Here is a 21,702-nt window from a genome sequence, read left to right as displayed (position 1 = left end):
TTTAAAGTGAACTTCATTTAGATAATTACCATTATTGTTTAATGGTTCCACAAAGTTCATGCCCTTGATGTATCATCAAGGACAGTTATTTCCTAACCACCCTTGATGATACATCCTTATGACATCACAAGGTCAAAAGGTTCATTCTGAGTTGTAACTTTAAATAAGAGTGGGCCAAATTCACATATGAGCAATTGACTTTACAAGTTCAGAAGATGTGAAAAGGGTGTGTTTTAATGTCAGGATTTCTAACATTTTGTTCCGAATGCTATTTCTAGGCACTTGTAATGAACTATCATCATGTAACCCAATAATTTTCACTCTTTTCCAAGATGTCAGCTGGCTGATTACAACAATTAGCGCTGTCACGGAAACAGGGAATGATTAGCAGCAGTGGGAACACAAAATTTTAGGGATACAACAGCTGGGAAATGGCACATTCATTAAGAATCTAGTTCACACCTTTAGAAGACACCTTTACACTGTAGGTTACTGAGGTTATACAATATGAATACATTGTATCGTATTACCTCATGGGAAATTAAGGGAAATGTTACCAATTTAATCTCTCTAATTTCTCTCATCTTCTCTTTAAAGTAGAAGCCCCAGAGACACTTTGGACAGGGAATGAACAGACAGGAATGGAAAAGTAGTTAAGTGAATTCAACAGTCAGCGTTATACATCCCCCTGATGCTTTCCATGAGAAAAATTAAACCCATTTTTTTCTCAGATGGGATCACAGTGATTGAATTACAAGGCGGGAGTATCTGAGATTCAAATAGAATGTGAATTTTGGTGGTTTTCTTAATACTTCGAGGCATGAAACTGAATTTAATGCTTGGGCAATAATAAAAAAAATTTTTTCTATTGTCAGCCAAAAATTAAGAGAAAAAAAACTGCTATTTTAAGTCTTAATCCTTAAATCCTTGGGTGTGTAATACTTGCTTCACTGGTAACTGCACAGTGTAATTCATACAGGAATGTGTAGTGTAGGAGTACAAACCAGTTAAGTTATTACACTTTAAATCCACAAAATGTAATTATACAGCTACAAATACTTTTTAAATAGATATTCAATATTCAAGACTTTGGGGGACTGAAATGTTAAAATCATAAGTCTAAAGCCAAAAATAGATGTTTACAAGGATATGAAATGGTTAGCTACATTATTCTTTGTCAAACCTCTAAAAGAATAGTTAAACATTTTTAAGAAATACACTTTCACTTTTTCACAGCCAGCAACTTAACTTAGCACAAAGACTGGAAACAGGGGGGAAACAGCTAGCCTGGCTTTGTCTGGATTTAAGGTTATATCTGGCACCACATTAGGAACACAATTGGATATTAGGTCAGCCTTATAAGCTAATACATCAGTAAAGCTATAAATACTCACTGGCACTGGAGGTGGGACTTGCACTGTGATGTCATCAGTGTCTACAGGAGAATCCAACCACGGCCTTTCATCTGATGACTGACTGTCAGGATAGCCTTTCCTTTTACCTGGCTGTGACAGCTGGCTCTTGGATCTCCTGGGTATACTTTCCAAGTCTTGGTTCTCACCGTTCTGCAGTTAAAGTCGATATTGTTAGAGAGGGACTCATTACTGGGTTGACAGGTGTGTGGATCCCTTTTGCAGGCACATTTTCGTTTAGAGTGTCATACTGAAATATGTGAAATCACCTTATCCGAAGAGAACTTCCACAGTTCTACACTGTCCATGCTGTTTCTCTTGGTGAATTTGGGTCTTGCCCCTACAGGAAAAAAACCCAGAAATAAACCTTACATTACATAAAATTAAAACTTTAGAATTAGGAGCCACAAGGCATTCCTCAAAAATAAAACCCCTCCCTGCCTCCCTTTCACCTCCCAAACAAAGAGGAGTTCAATCTCAATTGTTCCTTCCAGCTCTCTTTACAGTCAAGATGGCAGCAAAGCTAACAAAACTTTAGTGGATCATAACATATCAGGTATTTTTCTGCAGAATTTTCCATGGATGTCAGTTTTTGAACAAAGACAAAGACCAAAATGTGGTCAACATACTTGTTTTTAGCCTAAGTGATTGTCGGAAATGCTAAGAGGAGTGAGGAGTAACCAATCAATGGTGGTATAAAACATGTTATACAATTGTGAATCACTGCAACCACAAGGGGTCCTTGAGCATACAGTCATAAATGTGCACAAAAAATATTAGGCTGATGGGTGCAGTAGTTTGCTTTTAGAGATTAGACTAGATTACTAGGAAATTCACGCAGACACACACACGACCAAACACATGATCTCCTCCAGGCCTGGCGCAGATAATAAGAATCTGTTTGCCAGCTCTACACCAGAGAGGGAAATGTAGGACATGGGTGTGAGTTTCTGCCCAGAGGAGGGTTCATGAAAGCAAACATCACACAGGCTGCTTGCACAGATAAAATGGTGCAGATTCTCCATACTGCCTTATAGGAGTTTCAAATCCTCCCAATTATGTGGGTTGGTGGATGATTTGTGGGGAATCTATCATAATAATTAGCTTTGTTCTTTGAGGTTAATGTTGAAAACAGACAGCGTTTTGGCAATAGATCCTCTTTCCGAGGCTGGGGGTTAAAGAAGAATCTTCATTCTAACCCAAAAATATACACACCTCTCGGTTTTCTCATATTTAGCCTCAGTTCAGACATAACACAGACACTCAGCTTGTTATGTCTGACCTTTAGTTAGTTTACATTAAACGGCCACCTTGTGTACACATACAGTATTCCAGTTAGCTTGCTCAAGCCCATACGTGTTTTATTTTTGTCAAACATAAAAGTTAAAGAGCAGCATCTATTTTAACAAACTACTTTAAAATAGATTTTAAAGTCTGTAGTTTTAAGGTGACTGACAAATGACTATTTAATAAGCCCCTCAGTGAAGATTAAATATGATTTAAGCTATTTTCTAGAGCATAATAATCATAGTCATAATTTTTGTTCCTGTTTCTAGGAGAAAGGGAGGTCAAGTACAGCTCCAAGGCAGCAACCCCAAACCACAGTTTGCAGAGAGAAAACAGACAGGTCCTTGTTTTATGTACGCATTCAAATACACAAATACATGCCCACACACAGAGTTGGGCTCTTTCATTTGCTGCACCCTTTCCCTTGTCGCAATTAAGGAAACTGAGTAACATGCTTATACAGCGTTTAAAAATCAAGTTACGTAAGTTGATGTTAATACACTGGTGGAGAGGGCAACAGTGGCCTCAAGAGAACTGAAGGCTTCAGTTCAGTAAATCACTGTTTCACCGCAGGGAGAAAGAGTATCACGCGATTCTTTTCTTTGTTTGAATGAGGAAAAATTCAAAAAGTCTGTTATGTGTTATGTACAAGTGATTTCCTTAGAAGGACCTGACCAATAGGTGTTATTCCATTTGTACCATTCAATGGAGTGTATATGACAAAGACACAGGAAATTGAGGGCTCTTTGACATCAGACACTCCACTTTGTGTAATCCAGCCATTGTTACATTCCTCAGAGTTCTATGAAATTATTGTATAACACATTTCCATACTTCCTGCCCTTGAATTGACCAGCCTAAGGACCATATTAGTTCAAGGTCTAGTAGATAGAAATAATATTTTAGTGTCACCTTGCATCTCAAACTCTGAACTGGAGGGTGAGAGGTCACTCTCATTGACCCCCAGTGCCTCCATCAGCTGCTCCACATTCATTCTGGCTGTCAGTTCTCCATTTCTGTCTCCAATCTGAGGACAAATAAAACAGAACAAGACAAATGAAGTTTAGTCAAATGCAAGATACCTAAGCTTTACCAAAGGTGCATTTGTCTTTGAGAATTTTATAAAAATGTCTCACTTCTTTAGAGATGTCTAGGTGCTTTCGTGAATAGTGGAGAGCTTGTTTGTGGTTCCCTAAAGACACATACGCATTTCCCAGACTCCAGCAAGCACGGCCCTCTCCAACCCTATTGAGATATAAACAAATGTTTTTTAAAAACCTCCTGTGCTCATCACGCATGTTTTTATGAATGTACTAGAGGGTGATAACTCTACCTATCAGTAAGTTCCTGGGCAATGTAGAGGTGTTTCAGGTGGTAGTCTATGGTCCTCTCATACTGCTGCAAAAGAGTGTAGGTGTTTCCAAGGCTGTAACAGGCCTGAGCCTCCATCACCTGGTCCCTCAGCTGCCTGGACAGTTGCAAGGTTTTCCTACAGAATGGGAAACAGAGAGATCAATGAGGGGAGTAATCAAAAATAATTAAAATGTAGAGGGTAACAAAGGGCAAAAATAAGAGGTGAGTGTGTTGACAGAGAGGACAACTATTGTAAGAAAATAAAAACAGATTTTTTAAAAAACTTATTTTAGGAGTCCTCAAGTCAGGCATTAGAGTCATTATTCATATTTAATTTGTACATAAATTGCATTTCCTCTTTGGTGGAAAATGTTTCACTTCACTTTCTGGCCACTAGATGTCGGACTGCACTCTTCCCTCACCTGTAGTACTCTGTGGCTGTGTTGAACTGGCCCAGGAATATCAGGGCATTGCCTAAGTTACTGTAGGCTCGCCGTTCTGCCGCTTTGTCCCCAAATTCTTTGGCAATGGATAGCCGCTGTGAATGACAGAACATCAGGGTCAAGTCAACACTAACACTTTTTAGCTTTTCATCTTGTGTCTTAATTTGTGCAGCAGGTTCAACTATAATTCTCATTGTCATTTTACTTTACTTGGCCCTGTCTTTTTTTATATATATATTGTTTTTGCTCAATGTACAAGCACAGGCAGTGGCACAAGTTCAAGTTGCAAGTTCTGTTGGGAAGATGATGATGATGATGATGATGATGATGATGATGATGATGATGATGATGATGTCATGACCGGTGGTACATCAAACCGGCTCATCTGATTCCCTGTAAAAAGCAGCATGCTCTCCTCCACGGCACACCAACAGCTTTGCATGGGGGAGAGTGGAGAGACTAGCTCCCACGAAGAAACAAGTGGCTTACAATAAAGAGTAACAGGACATAGGCAGACAGGGCCTGAAGCCGTACTTTTCAGTGATCCAGCAAAAAAACAATTTCCTCCTTTTTTTGTGTGTGTGTAAGAGACTATTGATCTCTGCAAACTGTGTTGGTGTAGCATGAGATGGATCATGAACCACTGAAAAACTCACCAAATAAGCTGGTAAGGCTTGCATGACTCAAATTAGCATTCAACAAGCAAGTAACACATTTTGATCAAACAATCTGTACCCTCTTCGTGGCCTTGCACTCACTTCCAGACTTGCTGTGTCTCGTGTAAGGCAAACTGGTAAGATGTGTTCCCAACAAGAAGTAAAGGCATACACTGTAGCCTGCTTCTTAACTGAAATGAAATCTGACTGCACCTATAAGCTAAAAGTTCATGTGATGCGAACATGTTTTATCACAATGCCAACACTAAATCAAATTTTGTGGAAACATCTTGTTTGCTTATGGTTTGCAAATGCCAGAAGCAAAACCAAAAGACTGAACTGGATGATGACAAAGCCCAAATTCATCATGTGGTACTGTGGCTTCAGAGAGGACAGTCAAAGATCCCTGTCCACACAGCATGTGCACAAGCCACCAAAACACCCCCAAACCACATTTTAATGTGTATGCCAATGGTTTATACAAGGCAAGCCAAACATACATAAAACACGATGTTCAGATTTCTCCACATAGTATTTGTGAGACCGGGTACAAATAAGGGGATATTAAACAATTGTATTCATTTTTATTCATTTTGGTGCCCTTTGATGTGTAATTCCTCTCCCATCGTGCTAATGTTGACATCATGGCGAGTCACAAAGTTACCGAATAGCTGCAAGATGAAGGTCACTGTTTAGTTCTAGCATAACAACAAGACTGATAACTCATATCTGCAACAGGAGTATAAATATGATTGTCGATTTCTCACCTGACGGTGGAACTTGATTGCTTCAACAAAGTTTCCAAGAAGATAGTGAGTGTTACCCAGGTTCCCATAGGCTCTCCCCTGAGCGGCACGGTCACCAAGTTCTTTGACCAAACACAAGTTCATCCTGCAGAGGTAATAGCACATTAAATTAGTATGTAAATGATATAAGTATAGCTAGTATATATATGTTAAAAATAATAATAATTTTATTTGCCCTTTAGTAATCTACTTAATCTGCAATGTGCAACTAACTTATTTCCAATTTTTGTAAAATATGACAGTGGCTGCATTTTATGAGGCTGCTTTTACCATTAGGGACTGAGTGAACTGTGAGTTTTAAGACAACAATGAAAAATGGCAAATTCAGGTGTTGTTTGATGAGATTCTGCATATCAGGATGCAATATCTTAGCCAAGGGCAGTTAGTATTGATTGAAGACATTAGACATACAGCCAAATCCAGTCTGGAATTCTTTTTAATTGGGACTGTGAAACTGTGAAAGAGTGGTGCAGCCAAAACCAAGATTGATCTTGAAAATCTGTGTAATGACTTTAGGTTCGCTTTTCGCAGATGTTTTGCACAGATAGTCACATAGTCACGTACACACAGCTGAATTCAAGAGATAAGCAAAATATTCTAAGTGTATCAATACAGTGGAGTTTTCTGTCCAGAGTGAGAATAAAGTGTCTATCATTTTTTGTGTTGTATACATCCATCTGTTGTATACATACTCGTAAAAGCCAGTAGCCCTTTGCAGTGTGTCTCTGACATCAGCAGGCAGGTCCCCTGGTTCCTGGGTGCAGCCCCATAACTGCTGTTTGCCCTTCGCATGGAAAACGTTCCCTATGTTATACAAAGCTCTGGCCTCTCCAACCTACAGCCAGACAATAAGAAACACAGGATAGAAAACGTTAAAAAAGATGCAAAAAGATCTGCAGATATCAAGTGTAAAAAATTGTTTCTCAGATAAACAAATGGGCAGCAAAGCTTTTTGAAAACTAAAAAAGCATACCTTGTCACCCTGCTCTTGAGAAATATCCAGATGTCTTTGGCAGCAGACCACAGCCTCATCAAAGCGGCCCAACACTTTTAATGTGTTTCCCAGGTTGCCACTAGCTTTTCCTTCTCCAATTCTGTCTCCTATTGTTCTGAGGATGCAAAGAAACACATTTGGTGTTCAGTGGTGGGAGAATAAACTACAATTTTTTTACTTTCTACATTACGTTAACCGATTCAAAAATAACTGTGAAAAGTACTGTAATGTGATTAAATTTGGAGATATAGTGTATTTTAATTGATTGCTTACTTCTTAGGAGCAGCTCCCAGTAGTCTTGGTGAGACTGTAATGTAACAAGGTAAATCTCCCCAGGGTCTTTAATCACTTCCCTGCTGAATTACCAGCTGCACTCACAGCGGGAGACCAGATTACTCATACAAGCTAAATATCCAGCTGGTAGTTGTCAGCTGTTACTCTAAGGAAGTCCCTTCACTTTTTCTTGGAATACTTGTTGGCTTCAAGTCAACATGTCAAAATTTCTGATGCTCTTAATGCGTCTGATAAAGTAAATACAATTTAGAGATCATAATCTGATTTTTTTTCTGCTGACACTCATTAGCAATTCATTCCTACATACTAGTGAACAGCTCCGCACTGAGCAGAGCTCTTTCTGCATAAATTAGCTCACTGAATAATTATAACCAATAAACCACCAGTTCAGTGGTAGGATAACAGTTGCCTTTATTAACTGAAATGATTAAATCATAATCAGCACACCAGACAGAGCATTCCTTATTTTTGCATCTTCATTTGTTAAAAATGGTATTGTTTCACTTGCTACAGATGTATCACACACATTTAATATAGTGATATACAGTAGATAGTGTTTACAAACTTAATTAATCATTGATCACTCTTCGTAGTTTATAATAATAGAATTCGCTATTTTTATAAGTTGATATTAATATGACATTATATTCTGTTGTAGTGCCTGGAGGTTAGAGAATGTGATTTGTCAAAAATACAATTGGATTATGTTAAGAGTGTACAGTTGAAAAAAATCAACACCACTTAATATCTAACTGGATGAATGCAACCCTCTCAAATTCAGATGAACATAGTGGTAAGTAAACACAGTAAGTATATATGTTATAGGAGTATATGTCTCTTGTTTATATTCTCAAAGATTAAAAACAAAAATAGTGAAAGAATAGCATTCACATTTTCTCCGATCCCATGGTAATTTGTCCAACTAATGGTTAACATTTTTAGACCTTCAATTTACTGTAATATATGACAAAGAAAAAGAGCAAATTGTTTGATTTGAGAGGCTGGAAGCAAATAATGTTTGGCATTTTGCTTGAAAATGACTGAAATCATTAATTGATTATATTAGTTGATGACAAATATTTTTCAATAGACTTATCAATTAATCAACTTAATCATTGCAGCTCTTATCTAGTAGATATTTTCCTAAACATTTAGACAACTCAAAACAAGTAAAGGCAACTTGAGAGCAACCCCTACTATGCAGTGTACAGTGCAGCTGCCATTAAAGGATAAAATGCGTACCTGGCCAAGGTAAGGTCATGTTTGTGGTATTCCAGGGCTTTGCCATACTCCTTCAGGTAGAAGTAGGCATTGCCCAGCTGGCTGTAGATGGCACTGAGGGTCTTCAAGTCTTCTGTGCCAACCTGCACGGCTGCCTCAAAAAACGCTGTTCCCCCTTTAAAGTCCCCAGCCTTGCACAGTCGCTCTCCCTCCAAGGCCAACTCCAAGCAAGACGCCTCCATCCTGAATGGTCACATAGAGAAACAGGAAAAGAGAGAAAACCTGTATAAACATCCTGTATGTGCAGAGATAAAACAATGTAGAGCGATATGGACAGTAGTAGTGTAACATCCTCTCACAGTGAGGAACAAATTGGCAGAATCACCATGACAACAAGGTCTGTAGCCACATCTGTGGATTGTTGCCCTAGCAACTGAGTCTAAGGCTTTTAGATGGGCACCTTGAAAAGGTGTTGCACTTTTTACTCATTTCTGCTGATTTACAAAGACACACAGTTTTCTTGTATTGGTAGTTGGCCATATAAAGCTGTTGAATCTGTTTGTCTTTCCACACATTTTTAAATGTGTATGGATTTTTTGTATTATGACAATAGATATAATAAAGAAATATTTGAGAATTTCAAAAAACAATATTATTTATAGTCCATGTTGTGAACATAAATAATAAGCAGTTCAGTAATGTTCAGCCAAGTGTATCTCTGCTCTTTACAGTACTGTATGTTGCTAAAGTGAAATATAATAGAGCCACACATTACAGACATAACGATCAAAAGCTAAATTTTCCATCTATCTCCACAATGCTGTTTACCATGGCAACTGCTGCATCAATGACGCTGACTCGGGGAATGTAAAAACAGATGTTGATTTTGTGTCTGTTGACAAATCTCTTATTGGAAAATGGTAAAAATGGTAAACAGACAATCAGGACAACAATCAGGAGGTCTGATCTAATACTCATTCACTAACGCACTGATGGCACAGACTTTGGGAGCAATTTGGGGTTCAGTATCTTGCCCAAAGACACTTTGACAGGAAGACTGGAGGAGCTAGAGATCGAACCACCAATGTTCAGACTAGCAGATGGCTCGCTCTATCTCCTGAACCACAACCGCCCCCAAAGGTGGACAAATCAATCAGATTAAGGTACTTGATGGAACCTATTTTAATCATTTGAAAAGTAAGCCTTTAACAGCTGTAAGATGTATGTATCAAGCCAAAACTGTATTTGGTTATGAGAAATGTGAGTGAGACTGTACACCCAACAATAACTCTGAAAAAAGTTGCTGAAGACAATTATAATAAGCACAACAAGGCCTCATCAGTGATTTGCATCCATTAGTATACAACCCCGATTCATTGTATAATCCAGGATAAACTAAAGACTGGCAAATTTGGTTGCAGCTCTAAATTCCAGATAAGGTACTAGAATGTAGAGTTAAATCAGGATTATCCTTGAATCTAATCTGGAACCATTCAAAAGTATAGCAAAGACATGTGCACCATATGTAGCTTCACCTGCTGGTTTAGCAGTAAACTGAAGGCACTGACTTGTTCCACTGGTGCATGCAAGAGTCATTCAGCTCCTTTACAGACCTCCTCTTTCACCAAGTCTCTCTCCCAATTTATACTGATGAGGTCCCCACCTTTTTTTTTGCCCATGTTGATTCGTTCTTTCTTTTTATCAACCACTCCACAAGTATTTCACCATAACAGATGATAATGTTAGGGACACAATCATCAACTACACTCAAAACACTGCTTGAGTTTCTTGTAAGGTTCAAGCACATTTTTCTATTCCACTCAGTACAAGCACTTTTAGAACTATAAGGGGAACCTGTGCCAACAAGATCTATTACAACTGGTAACTAACAGTAATTTACATTACCAATGTGATCCCATCCAGACAGGGCCCTAGGCACATTGTTAGCACATCTTAAAATGTTCTTAAGGTTTGCTTGCCAGGCAACAAAATGAGCACAGAACTGGTCCTTTTCGATATTCCAGCAGTACCTGTGTTTTTGCTTGCTTCGTGTTTTGTCCACATACACCTGTAGCTCCAAGTGCAAAGGCCTGAGCATAGCTTGAGGTCGGGGTCCACGATGCACCAGTCTACACATAGCTCTCTCTGCCCCTGTCAGAGGGCAATGATCAGATGCCATGTGGGTAAGCTTTACAAGACTACCTACGTCCAACAAAACTGAGTAATGAGCGACTCGTAACAGAAAGATTCCAGTTCATTCAAGTAGTGCACGCATCACTGACAATGCAATGCTGAGTCATGTCAGCTGATATAACTAATTATGATGAAATATCCAACAACTGGATTCTCTGTTTTTTCCTGTCAAGTCCATATTGTCAATTGGATTACTCCAGTGGAATCCTGAATATCAGCAAAACTGAAGCGAACTTGGACGCAATCCAACTGAAAGTTCTATGAACAGTCCCAGACCAGCCAAGAATCACATCTGCTTTTCAAGTCCTATAGAGCCTTCCAAAAACTGAACGGTGAACTTCTCCCGTAGCAACGACAGTCAGGAGGAAGTAGTAGAAAATCCCACGAAATAGAAGTTCCTGTTGCATTTGTGTTTCTTCGCAAAAACATTTTGATTGAGAAGCCTAAGAGAGGGCATGCTTCACTAATGCGACTGATTTCAATTAAGAAGCCGAGAGGCCAGCTGCTGTCATGTCATTCAGATTTTACTATACCCATTGGAAGTGTGTTCCCCTCTCCTTTGATCCTCTTCCACCTATCCTCAGCTGTGACAGCGAGATCCATTGTTCCCCCTAGCAATAACAAGACGCGCTTTAAAAACAGAGGGAGGGTATAATGTAGGAAACATTGTGGGTGAGAGCAGGGGGACAGTAGTGGCGACAAAGCAAACACAGTAATTTTAAGCTTGACCGAAGCCCCAATAAGAAACAGAGAGGAAGGATGGGAGAGAGAGAGAGGGAGAGAGGGAGGGAGAGAGAGAGAGAGAGAGAGAGAGAGAGAGAGAGAGAGAGAGAGAGAGAGAGAGAGAGAGAGAGAGAGAGAGAGAGAGAGAGAGAGAGAGAGAGAGAGACAATCGCTAATCCAGTGACCTGCACCTCCTTGGTAGAGACCACACAGCGCAGTGAGAGGCCCAGACTAATCCAACTATCTGCTGACACTGGCAGAAACATTATTAGGTCACAGCCAAGACATATAAGACTGTGAATAAAGAGGCGGTAAGGGACTTATAAACCTAGACTTCAAATTATTTGCACTAGAAGCAAACACATTGATGGATGAGAATTTATAATTTATGTTCAGACTATTTGTCTGTTCTTCTTGGTTAAATTATTTTTATGATGCATCTTAGACAACACATAATGTAACACACCACATTAAGACTTACTTCAAGCCAAATGTTGAAATAAATATTGACTCTCGACTAAATTATTGTTGGAGATATGCAGATGATGTTTTAAAAATAATTACCTATCTAAAGCTTGAAATGTTCCCATAGCCACAACTTGGAAATTACATAATTCCCAAATAGCTGGTGCGATTGCCTAGCCAATACAGAAATTATTTATGATGATCAGCATTAAATTAAATTACAGTTCTCACACTTAACAGAGTCCAGTGACTTATGGCGCTTTTCCACTACACAGTACCAGCATGACTTAACTTTGTTTTTTTGCGTTTCCACTATGGATAGTACCTGGTACCTGGTACTTTTTTAGTACCTGCTCTAGTGAGGTTCCAAGCGAGCCGATACTAAATGTGACGTCAACAGAATTTTATAAGCATGAACCATGCTTATAAAACTGTGTTTTATTCATTGAATAAATAAAAAATAATGTGATAACAATATCTGAACACACTGACAGCATAGATGTGTTGAAATAAACTCATTATTTATTAACCCCTATAAGATGAGTCCAATTTGTGCAAGTAGCAGGGATAAATGTGGTTGTTTGTCTGTCTCTGGTGAAAAGGAGACCTTCTCTTTCGCCTGTTTCTTGTCAAACAATCTGTTATTTACAGCATACCAGAACACTCCTTTTGTTGACAGGCAGCACTGCCATCTCCTTTATCTCTGTTGCATACAGTACATGCACACAGTGTTTCAATACCAGAGTTACCCATTCGACTACTCAGTCAGACAACCCCTGAAGCGGATGCCTAAGGCTGAGATGATAGCCGGGGAGAAACATGTCCTCTTTGATCTGACAAAAAAATAACAGTTTGACCATGAGTGTACTCACAATAGGAGTGTCCACCAGAGGGTCTTTAGCTTGTTTTTTCACCCCTGTTGCTCTCTGGTAGTGGGAGATGTGGAACACAATCCTCTGTCCTTCTGAAATTGACATGACACAATGTGCCAGAGGGAGCACATATCACTGTGTGGTTGTTGTGGGAACCAGGGCTCAAGATTAACACCAGCCACCAGTCAAACGCTGGTAAAATATGCTAAAGAGGCTGGTAGATTTGCTTCACTCACTAACCCAAAAACAGGGATAATCTATTAAGTGGCTGTTAAAATTTGAACATTCACTAGCCAGTGGACAAAAAAGTTAACTTTGAACCCTGGTGGGAATAATGGAATGTTATATGAGTAAACACTTCCATAGTTTGGACTGACATAAACTCTACTGGTTGAATCATCAGAACAAAATATTAACAACTGCATTAGAAATATCAGGTTCTTTGATAAATAGCTGAGGTTATAAAGGAAGAAGTGAATTCCCAATCTGCATTTGGGCAAAAAAATATATCCAATCATTGAACTTCAAATGTTAGTGCTAACAACAGGTGGAAGCTAAAGATTACACTGTTGAGAAAACTGATTCTTAAATCCTTAAATCTTCGATGAATTCAGCAACTTCTGAGCTATGTTCAGTTTACAACTGCAACGACAAAGCTTTTTGAATTTGCTAAAACTATAATTCTAATGTTCACTCTTACACACAGAGAAATCATTGCACTGTGGACTGTCAAAAAGGAGAATATATCCATCAGTAATCCTTAAGGCAAGAATAAATATTAAGCCAGTGTCATTGCCCTTTCAGTAAAAAGGGTGATCTGAAATGACCACAGTTCCCTCCTTACTCATAGTAAGCAAAACAGGCTGTTGTTGAGCAAAACATCCCAGCCCAAGGGCAAAAGTACTCCAAACACATTTTAGGAGGGCTAGCAATAACAGATGAAAGTCATCACTGTGGAAATTAGATGAAGCTGGTTACCACCAGGCGGGGAGTTCCAGTCCTCTGAAATGATGCCAACGCAGAAGTAACTTAAAACTGCATTCTATCAAAAGGCCACCAGGGGGTGACCGTTTTGGTGTCAAAAGGACTTCCGTCTCTATACAAGTCAATGGAGAATTCACCAACTTCTCACTTGATTTCTAACCTCAGTAAACGTTTTCAAAATGTGTTTATGGTCTCAATCGCTAGTTTAAAGCCTTCTTCAATGCAGTATAATGTTCATTTGTGAAATTTTGGCCTCCCTGATTTATATTTGACGATAAAGCAGGGTATGCATTGGGGCGTGGCTATGTCGTGTTTGACAGGTTGATTGGTTCACAGGTTTAGGAGGGCGCCTCTTGCTCCTCCTGATGCCCATATAAGTAGAATCCGTGGGTTTTTTTTACCCGGCATGCACCTGAAATTTTCAAGATGGCGCTGCCCAGATCCGAAGCTATTCGCTTCCAAGCAGCAGTCCACAAACCAATGGGTGACGTCACGGATGTCCTACTTCTGCAACAGTTGAGGCTTTTATGAAATTAGATACTATTGATCTCAAGGGGGCATTTTGGTGTTGCAGCAGAAGCAGCACAAAGACATAGAAGTACAGATAAAGAGAGTAAATTAAAACAAAAAAAACAAAAAATTTAAAGTTAAGATACGATAATAAAAAACTATATGAGAGCAATTCAAGTGAAAATTAGCAACTATGTGGAAAAACTATCCAGCTCTGAAATGCTTGAGCAGGAAGAAACCCTGAATGGTTGATCATTTCAGCAACTAGATCCCCCAAAAAGCAGGCCCACAAAGTCATATACCCCTTTTCCACTGAGCTGGAGCTAGAGCTTGCTGGGAGCTGGTGCTACAGCGAGTGCTCAGTTGGTGTTAACCCGAGCAACTCTTACGAACCTGTTGTTTTTCCACTGGCAAGGAGCTGGCAAGGAGCCACGCGATTACGTCACTGTATAACGTAGCCAGCGTGCACCTTTGAAGCACTTCCATGATTCACCAGTGAGAGGCAGCAACATGCCGCAAGGCATCTAGCCCGCCGGAAACGAAGAAGAAGAAGAAGAAGAAGAAGAAGAAGAAGAAGAAGAAAACAAAGAAGGAGAAGAAGAAAACAAAAGACAACAAAGAAGGAGGAGAAGACGACGAAGATGGAGGAAATTGCGGCCGCGATGCAAGTGCTGTTCATGTGTTTGCAAGCCTACATAGAAATACAGGAACGGTGTCGCGCAAAAAAGTGATCGTCTGCCAGAATCTGATTTCTGGCCGCGGGAGCACGCACAGCAGTCCGTTGAGCGGTAGCGCTAAAACGGTCATAATATGCATTTACATACAACTGTACGTCCGCAATTATAAATTAGACTATAATGAATGTGATTTATGGGTGTGTGTTCAGTAAAGAAATTATCACTTTTGCAATGATCCTCGTGACTCTGCGTTGTTTTTTATCTGATCTGGGCCCTACGTAGTATTTGATTCCCATGTTGGGATGTGTTTTATATCTAATATTATTGTTTATGCCTACTATTTGGAGACAAGACTATAAAATACATGATTTATGGGAGGGTTACATATGCCTATAAAATAACGAACAGTTTTCACCTGCCAAAAATTGATTAAAGGCCAAATACAGTTACTGAAAGCTGACTTCTGCCTAAATATGACTTGATCTCATTCATAAGCTTCATAATATAAACACTAGAGCTCACAGGACAGTTTGGAACTCTTTTAAAGGACCATTACAACACAAAATAAGGCATTTCCACCTGCCAAAAATTGATTGGAGGCCAAATACAGTTACTGAAAGGTTATTTCTGCCTAAATATGACTTTATCTCATTCTTGAGTCCTGCTCACATAACCACGCCCCCAGCCCGCTGACGTAATCGGGTCTTGCTTTAGACCAGCAAAGACTTGGTGCTCGCTCTGGCTCCCGTTCTGAGGCTCGGGGCTGGAGCTTTGGCGGTGGAAAAGCAAAGAGCAGGTGCTTAGTCAGGCTCTAGCTCCCAACAAGCTCTGGCTCCAGCTCGGTGGAAAAGGGGTAACTGATTAGCCAAGGCTACTCTTCAGTGCAAACAGGAAAGAGGAGCAGACACTAATGCAGTGCAGTGCAGTAGCGAGAAGGTACATAGTTTGTGCTGTTACAAACGATCACACCGGAATATATTTACATTTGAGCAAGCACATCCATGATGTAGGAGACACCAAAAGCCAGATGTATTTTACGAGTCAGCTATAAAGACTCTCCATTGACCATTCAGCTTACATCAGCAGTATGGCACTGAGCAAGCCGTGATTCTTTCTCATCCTTCACACTGCAAGGTTTCAGCATGTCCACAGGAAGCAAGAGCTCTCACGTGTACTAGAGGCAATGGACTGGCAGGGATGTAGGGATTACAGGATATTAGTAGTAGGATGGAAACTTAATATCTATACAATCAATTGTGGATGCACACAGTTGATTACAGAGGTCTTGAGTGGTGCTTTTACAAAATAGGGAAACAAAATAAGAGAAAAGATACAAGTCGACCTTCTAGATGGGGATGGGGCCTCTGTAAACCACCACTGAATTGTAAAACTTGTGGAAAAAGGGTGCAGCCTGAAGAGTGCCTGGTGACTTGGTTAAAAGATGTGAAGTTGTAAAGTTGGAGGCCAATATATTTGAATGAATCTTAAGCAAAGTCAAAAAAAGGGGGGGGGGGGAGTATTGCATAAGGGAAAAGGCGAACAAACCAAAGTAAGAAAAATGCATTTGTGGATCTGTAAAGAAAGGCAAAGCTAAGAGACAACAAGATATTAACAAAAAAAGGGATTAGTCTGCATGAGAGGATTTTCACAAAGTGACTTTTCATTCTTGCCATCTTTGTGGTTGGTGTAAGAATGGATTTGTGTGGTACCACAATGGTGCCATTCTCTCCTCTGATTACTGCTCTAATTGGTCTGTTTGGGAGACACTCATCCCATAATAGCCTGCCTGTGGTCTAAGAGAGACAGTCTCCCAGTGCTGTTACCATGGCACCATGGAGTACATGTAACATATTAGACAGGTTTCAGGGGGTAAGTTAAGAGAAGTAGAAGTGAGGTTTGTGTGTAAGCTGAACTGTGTCTGATGAGAACAATGAGCCTTTGTCAAATTATAGACCACAATGTTTTCACTGTTGATATTTAAATATGTGAAGATCATGTTCCTCCGCCATAGACAGGTTATACTGCAAATCATACAGAGATGAAAGCAAGAGATCAAGGTAATATTAGGGTTATGTTTGGCCTTCTAAAAGTTCACTTAAGATGAAGCAACTCAGTAGTAACTAAGTTTAGGGAGTGGTGCAGTAGCAGACACCAATGTAGCTGAAAATTTGAACTGAAAACAACATCACGCACACTTTTCAGAATGACTAGTAAAAGAAACCACCTATGAAAAATATACAAGGTTATATAAAGGTTGGTGTAAAACAAGTTAACCTCAATTTAGTCTATATCTCAATGTTATATCACAACATTCTGCCTATAAATGCTATTGTTCTGCACTTTTTTGCACATTTGCAGTTGTAGTGGATACTGTACTTCTTCACCAATGCAATTTTTACAACCTAAAATAGTTGGGAATGTGCTGCAATATACACCTGATAAATACTGTGCACAACTTCTTCAGTTATGTTTTTTTAATGAATGAAAATGTAAGTCAGCATTGACCATTTCCACCATCTTGAAATTTTCAAAACTCCACTCACAGTTGAAATCCTTGAACATGTTCAAGTCTAAATCTCTGGACTAGCACACAAGGCCAACATAACTGTGTAACAGTCTCAATCAAAACTGTTCAAACATTTAACATTTGAATAAACAGTCACGAACAAACTTGCTCCCAGTCCAGTTTCATTTAACAAACATTCATGTGATCAACTGCATCTGAAGCGTAATATAACCATGACCATAACAGCACAAACCCAAATTAAATTGATTCTCCCGTTTATGTTTCCAGATGTGCTTGATCCACAGACTTCACCACAACAAATGTACTGTAACTGTGTGTCATTCTAATCCCACACTTTGCCCCTCAAACTGCAATCTTTCCACAAACAGAACATATTCCAGTTGTGTTTTTGTTCCTATTAATATAATGTATTTACTTCATAAAGTATGCTGTGTGTACTATATACAGTATGCTGCGTGTGTACAAAAACAAAGTATCCCAGATTATTGTCATGTATAATTTAGAGAACAGGATAATCAGATTATATATTCAATTTGGAAGATTAGTAACCTTAATCTGATTATTATACAGTATGAGCAAATATTGTGAGTAATTGTGATTAGATGTATCTCACAGACAATTAAACTCCATAGTAAAAGAGGTACATTACATTACATCCTTTGGCTTGCTTTTTCCATTTAAATATATTGCTTATAAAAAATAAGAAATATTTTTCTTTGGCGGTCTTCCTCTGTTCATATATTCCATATTCAGAGTTCAACACTACTGTCCCCATGTTCCTTGGCTTAGCTAAGAAACTCTGTGCTCAGAGTAGTAATCCAGCCGTAATTACAGAGTGCCACGGCTCGTTGTCAGGGCAACCAAAGAGAAACTCTCTAGGAATGTTTTTCCTCTTGCAATGCGTGTCTCTTTTAGTTACAGCTGTCTACTTCTTTCGTCTGATTCTTATGTAAAACTGCATTTTTTTTACATCTCTGTGATTTTGTTTCTCTTCACAATAAATCATGTTATCAATGTAGCAGTATCACGTAATGCAGTCCAAGAAAAGAGCGAGAGAAAATAATAACATTTAGGGAGGAATCATTTTAATATTCCTTTTGACATGGTCTCTGTTAAGACCATGACGTGGATATAATGACGTCCATGTTCAGTGTCAGGCATTCATCCTCTCACAATAAGGTGATATCTACCCTAACCCCCCCCCCCCCCCTTTTATATAGAAAATAACTGTGTTCTGCAGTCAATTTCAAGTGTGCAAATAACTAGATACAGTAAAAGGATTGCATCAGTATAAAGAAGCAAGTCCAACTGAAATGTCAGTGCAGACATTACTTTCTAATTTAACAGAACAGGCACCTGTTGTAATTAAAATATACACATAAGATTAGTTGACAAATGCAAATAATAACCTTTTTTTTCTCACTTGTGTGTCCTTGGAAGCTACATTCAAAAAAGCATGAGTGCACACACACACAAACAAATATCCCCAGCCCACATTGTAGAAAGGTTATGTATTGACTTTATCTGTTTGTAAAATAGAGGGAAAGCTCTATCACACAGGGTAGAACTGGCCATATGATCATATGTATGTGTGTGTGTGCGTGCGTGCGTGCGTGCGTGCGTGCGTGCGTGCGTGCGTGCGTGCGTGCGTGCGTGTGTGTGTGTGTGTGTGTCAGGGACATGACAACCTTGCAGGGCTTATGAATGTCACTTCACAACTCAACAGTTATCAACATTCCCAGCAGCCCGTTCTGTGTTACAGTCCCTGGGCCTCAAAGGAAAGCAGGGGTGTAATGTAAGAATATGGTTTGTGAAAGTGAAACAAAGCCTCTTCTGTTTAATTTTGTTTAGTTTAGTGATGGTTTTTAAATGTCCTTGCTCAAAGTATATTACGAGCTTATAACTGTGTGAGCTATAAAAAAAATAAAAACAAGTTTTAAGAAAAAAATCCCTTGAGCCATTCATTTTGAAAATGTGACAATGCACTTATTAGATACATACGTTTTTTTTCAAGATCTAGTCAGTGGTCTGTATGGTTTATTCTGCCTGACCTACTAACAAAGATGTGATTAGCAATTTTTAAAATGTCAAAATACAAAACAGATACACAATTGACTCACTCCCATTCAAGTTTCATCCAAATCTGACCAGTGTCTGATTATGGCATGATACATGGACAATAAACTCTCCCATGAGCTAATAATCAGTGTCTCTGTCAAAATGATGTTAGAAGTTGAGCTGAAATGATTAGTCCACAAACCAACCAGTCAATCAACAGAAAATTGATCAACAACTTTTTTGACAACTGCTTTATGGTGTCAGTGATTTTTCTAGCAAGAATGTCAACAAATGTTTATTTGCTTTCAACTTCTTGAAATTGAGTGATTGATACTTTTTCTTTTCCACTATTTTCAGACTGTTCATAAACCCAACAAGTAATGAGTAAATCAACAAAATAATCAGCAGTCAATCTTTTTTTTTTTTGATAATGGAATAGTTGCAAATCTAGTAATAAGTATGTTAGTAAGTTAGTTTATGTCACCTGAAGAAGACCATTAGTGGTCAAGAGGTTGTCATATTCATACAGAATAATATAATATATTTTAATATTAAATCATTACCACAGTGTGAAATATTGCATAACAGGCAAGCTATTAACAATACACAGTTCTCCATTGGGACCAGTGATACACTGTATTTATTGACTCAACAGATTCTGTGACCTGCAGGTTTGGTTAGGTTTAGGCATGATGAGTCAGATGGTTCAGGGTAACAATGGGCTATCAGGGCAGGTCACTACATATAGTGCAATATCAACACTAAAAGACAGTTGAAACTAGGGGTGGGGGAAAAAAATCGATACAGCATAGTATCGTGATATTTTGCGTGGCAATAATGTATCGATACACGGACGCCAAGTATCGATCTTTAATTATATAAATTGCAAATTAAAATTTAAGTTTTTGGCCCTAGAATAATAAAATCAATTGCTTTTTAAGTCCACTAGATGGCTCTAGTTTGTTTTCTGGTGAGGTCAGCAGAGGTGACAGTAAGCGTGCAGGAGGAAGTTTTCCTTTGGGGACATAATTTGCAATTGAAAAAAGGTAATGAATTGCAATATATCGCAGTATATCGCAATATATTTAAAATAGCAATAATATTGTAGCGTGACACAAGTATCGTGATAATATCGTATCGTGATTCCCACCCCTAGTTGAAACTAAACCTGTTTTACGACATGCAAATAGCACAATAACACATATATTAGTTGGGGGAAGAAGAGACGGAAGATGTTGCAAATGAGAGGTAACATGGTTATCACCAAGTATGTAAATATGGGGTGAAATTGACAGAACTAAAACAGACACTGTTATACAAATATATCTGACAACCGCTTAATATGGTGTCTGTCATGTTTCAATCTGTCAGTGCATCTGTGTGCATGTTTCACCCTGCATATGGTGTGATCCTGCACTTCTATGGCACGTGTGTACTGTCAACCTGGACACAGAGACACTCCTTGCTATTCCGCTCCTACATCCTAAATCTTATGAGGCTCCTCTCAGTCTGTACAATCCAGCCACAGCAGCCCAATGACCCGAGCCAGGAATGAGGCTTGGAACCTGGCTTTGGCTGCATCTTGAGCTTTAAAATCAGTGAAAGCTGGCTGGTCAAGTTCCCCCCCTTGACTAGCTCCTCCTTTAGTGAGCTGGCAGCCTCTTTTTTATTCTCCCTCTTCTCAGCCGCTCCCTCCCGTCTCTCTTTTCTCTCTTTTTCAATATGACAAGCTACGAGGCTGACCCCCTCCGTGTCTGCCCATGTGTACCCCCTTAGGTCCTTACCTTGAGTGCAGCCGCTTGCTGGCCACATCCTGCTCCACACCGTTAGCAGTCGACTGAGCCATAGAGCCGCTGCTAATCTGCCTTCCTTCTCCCGCTATGAGGGCCCTTCACGATTATTTCCTTATGAAGCAGCAACCTTTTTTTCTCTTCTTTCTCGAGCCGCTTCTTCTGTCCCCCTCCCTCTTTCTCCTTCGTCCTTTACCAGACCACTGTCTCTTTCCCAACCCCCGCCCCCAACTATCTTCCCTTCATTCACCACGGACGGCACAGCACAGCAATGGCAGCTGCTGAGGAAGTGAGGTATTGTGCAAATAAACCATAAAAACACACAGTCCCTCCCCCCGAAATGACGTCGCAGGCCTGGGAGTTGTTCAGGGTTGTACGGAGTTGCTTATGTGTGTGAGAAACTGATCAGTGAGTATACATTGTGTTTCTGACATGTT

The 21,702-nt window shown here is 39.4% G+C and overlaps 1 protein-coding gene across 1 annotated transcript in view; it reads right to left on the bottom strand.

Moving 5' to 3' along the window:
* The window catches only part of gpsm1b (G protein signaling modulator 1b), a 29,455-nt gene extending 8,012 nt beyond the window's left edge, over positions 1-21,443 (bottom strand). The window contains exons 1-11 of the mRNA XM_062434737.1: positions 21,260-21,443; positions 8,488-8,709; positions 6,931-7,066; positions 6,650-6,792; positions 5,919-6,042; positions 4,475-4,590; positions 4,033-4,188; positions 3,836-3,944; positions 3,612-3,726; positions 1,682-1,752; positions 1,395-1,565 (exon numbers count right to left, since the gene is read on the bottom strand). Coding sequence (XP_062290721.1) covers positions 1,395-1,565; positions 1,682-1,752; positions 3,612-3,726; positions 3,836-3,944; positions 4,033-4,188; positions 4,475-4,590; positions 5,919-6,042; positions 6,650-6,792; positions 6,931-7,066; positions 8,488-8,709; positions 21,260-21,321 — 1,425 coding nt within the window. The 5' untranslated portion in view covers positions 21,322-21,443. The remainder of the gene's footprint in view (positions 1-1,394; positions 1,566-1,681; positions 1,753-3,611; positions 3,727-3,835; positions 3,945-4,032; positions 4,189-4,474; positions 4,591-5,918; positions 6,043-6,649; positions 6,793-6,930; positions 7,067-8,487; positions 8,710-21,259) is intronic.
* Positions 21,444-21,702: the final 259 nt, after the last annotated feature.

This window comes from Scomber scombrus, chromosome 15 (genome assembly GCF_963691925.1).
Source record: "Scomber scombrus chromosome 15, fScoSco1.1, whole genome shotgun sequence".
Taxonomy (NCBI): Eukaryota; Metazoa; Chordata; class Actinopteri; order Scombriformes; family Scombridae; genus Scomber; species Scomber scombrus.
This window is presented reverse-complemented; position numbering and strand designations above follow the sequence as displayed.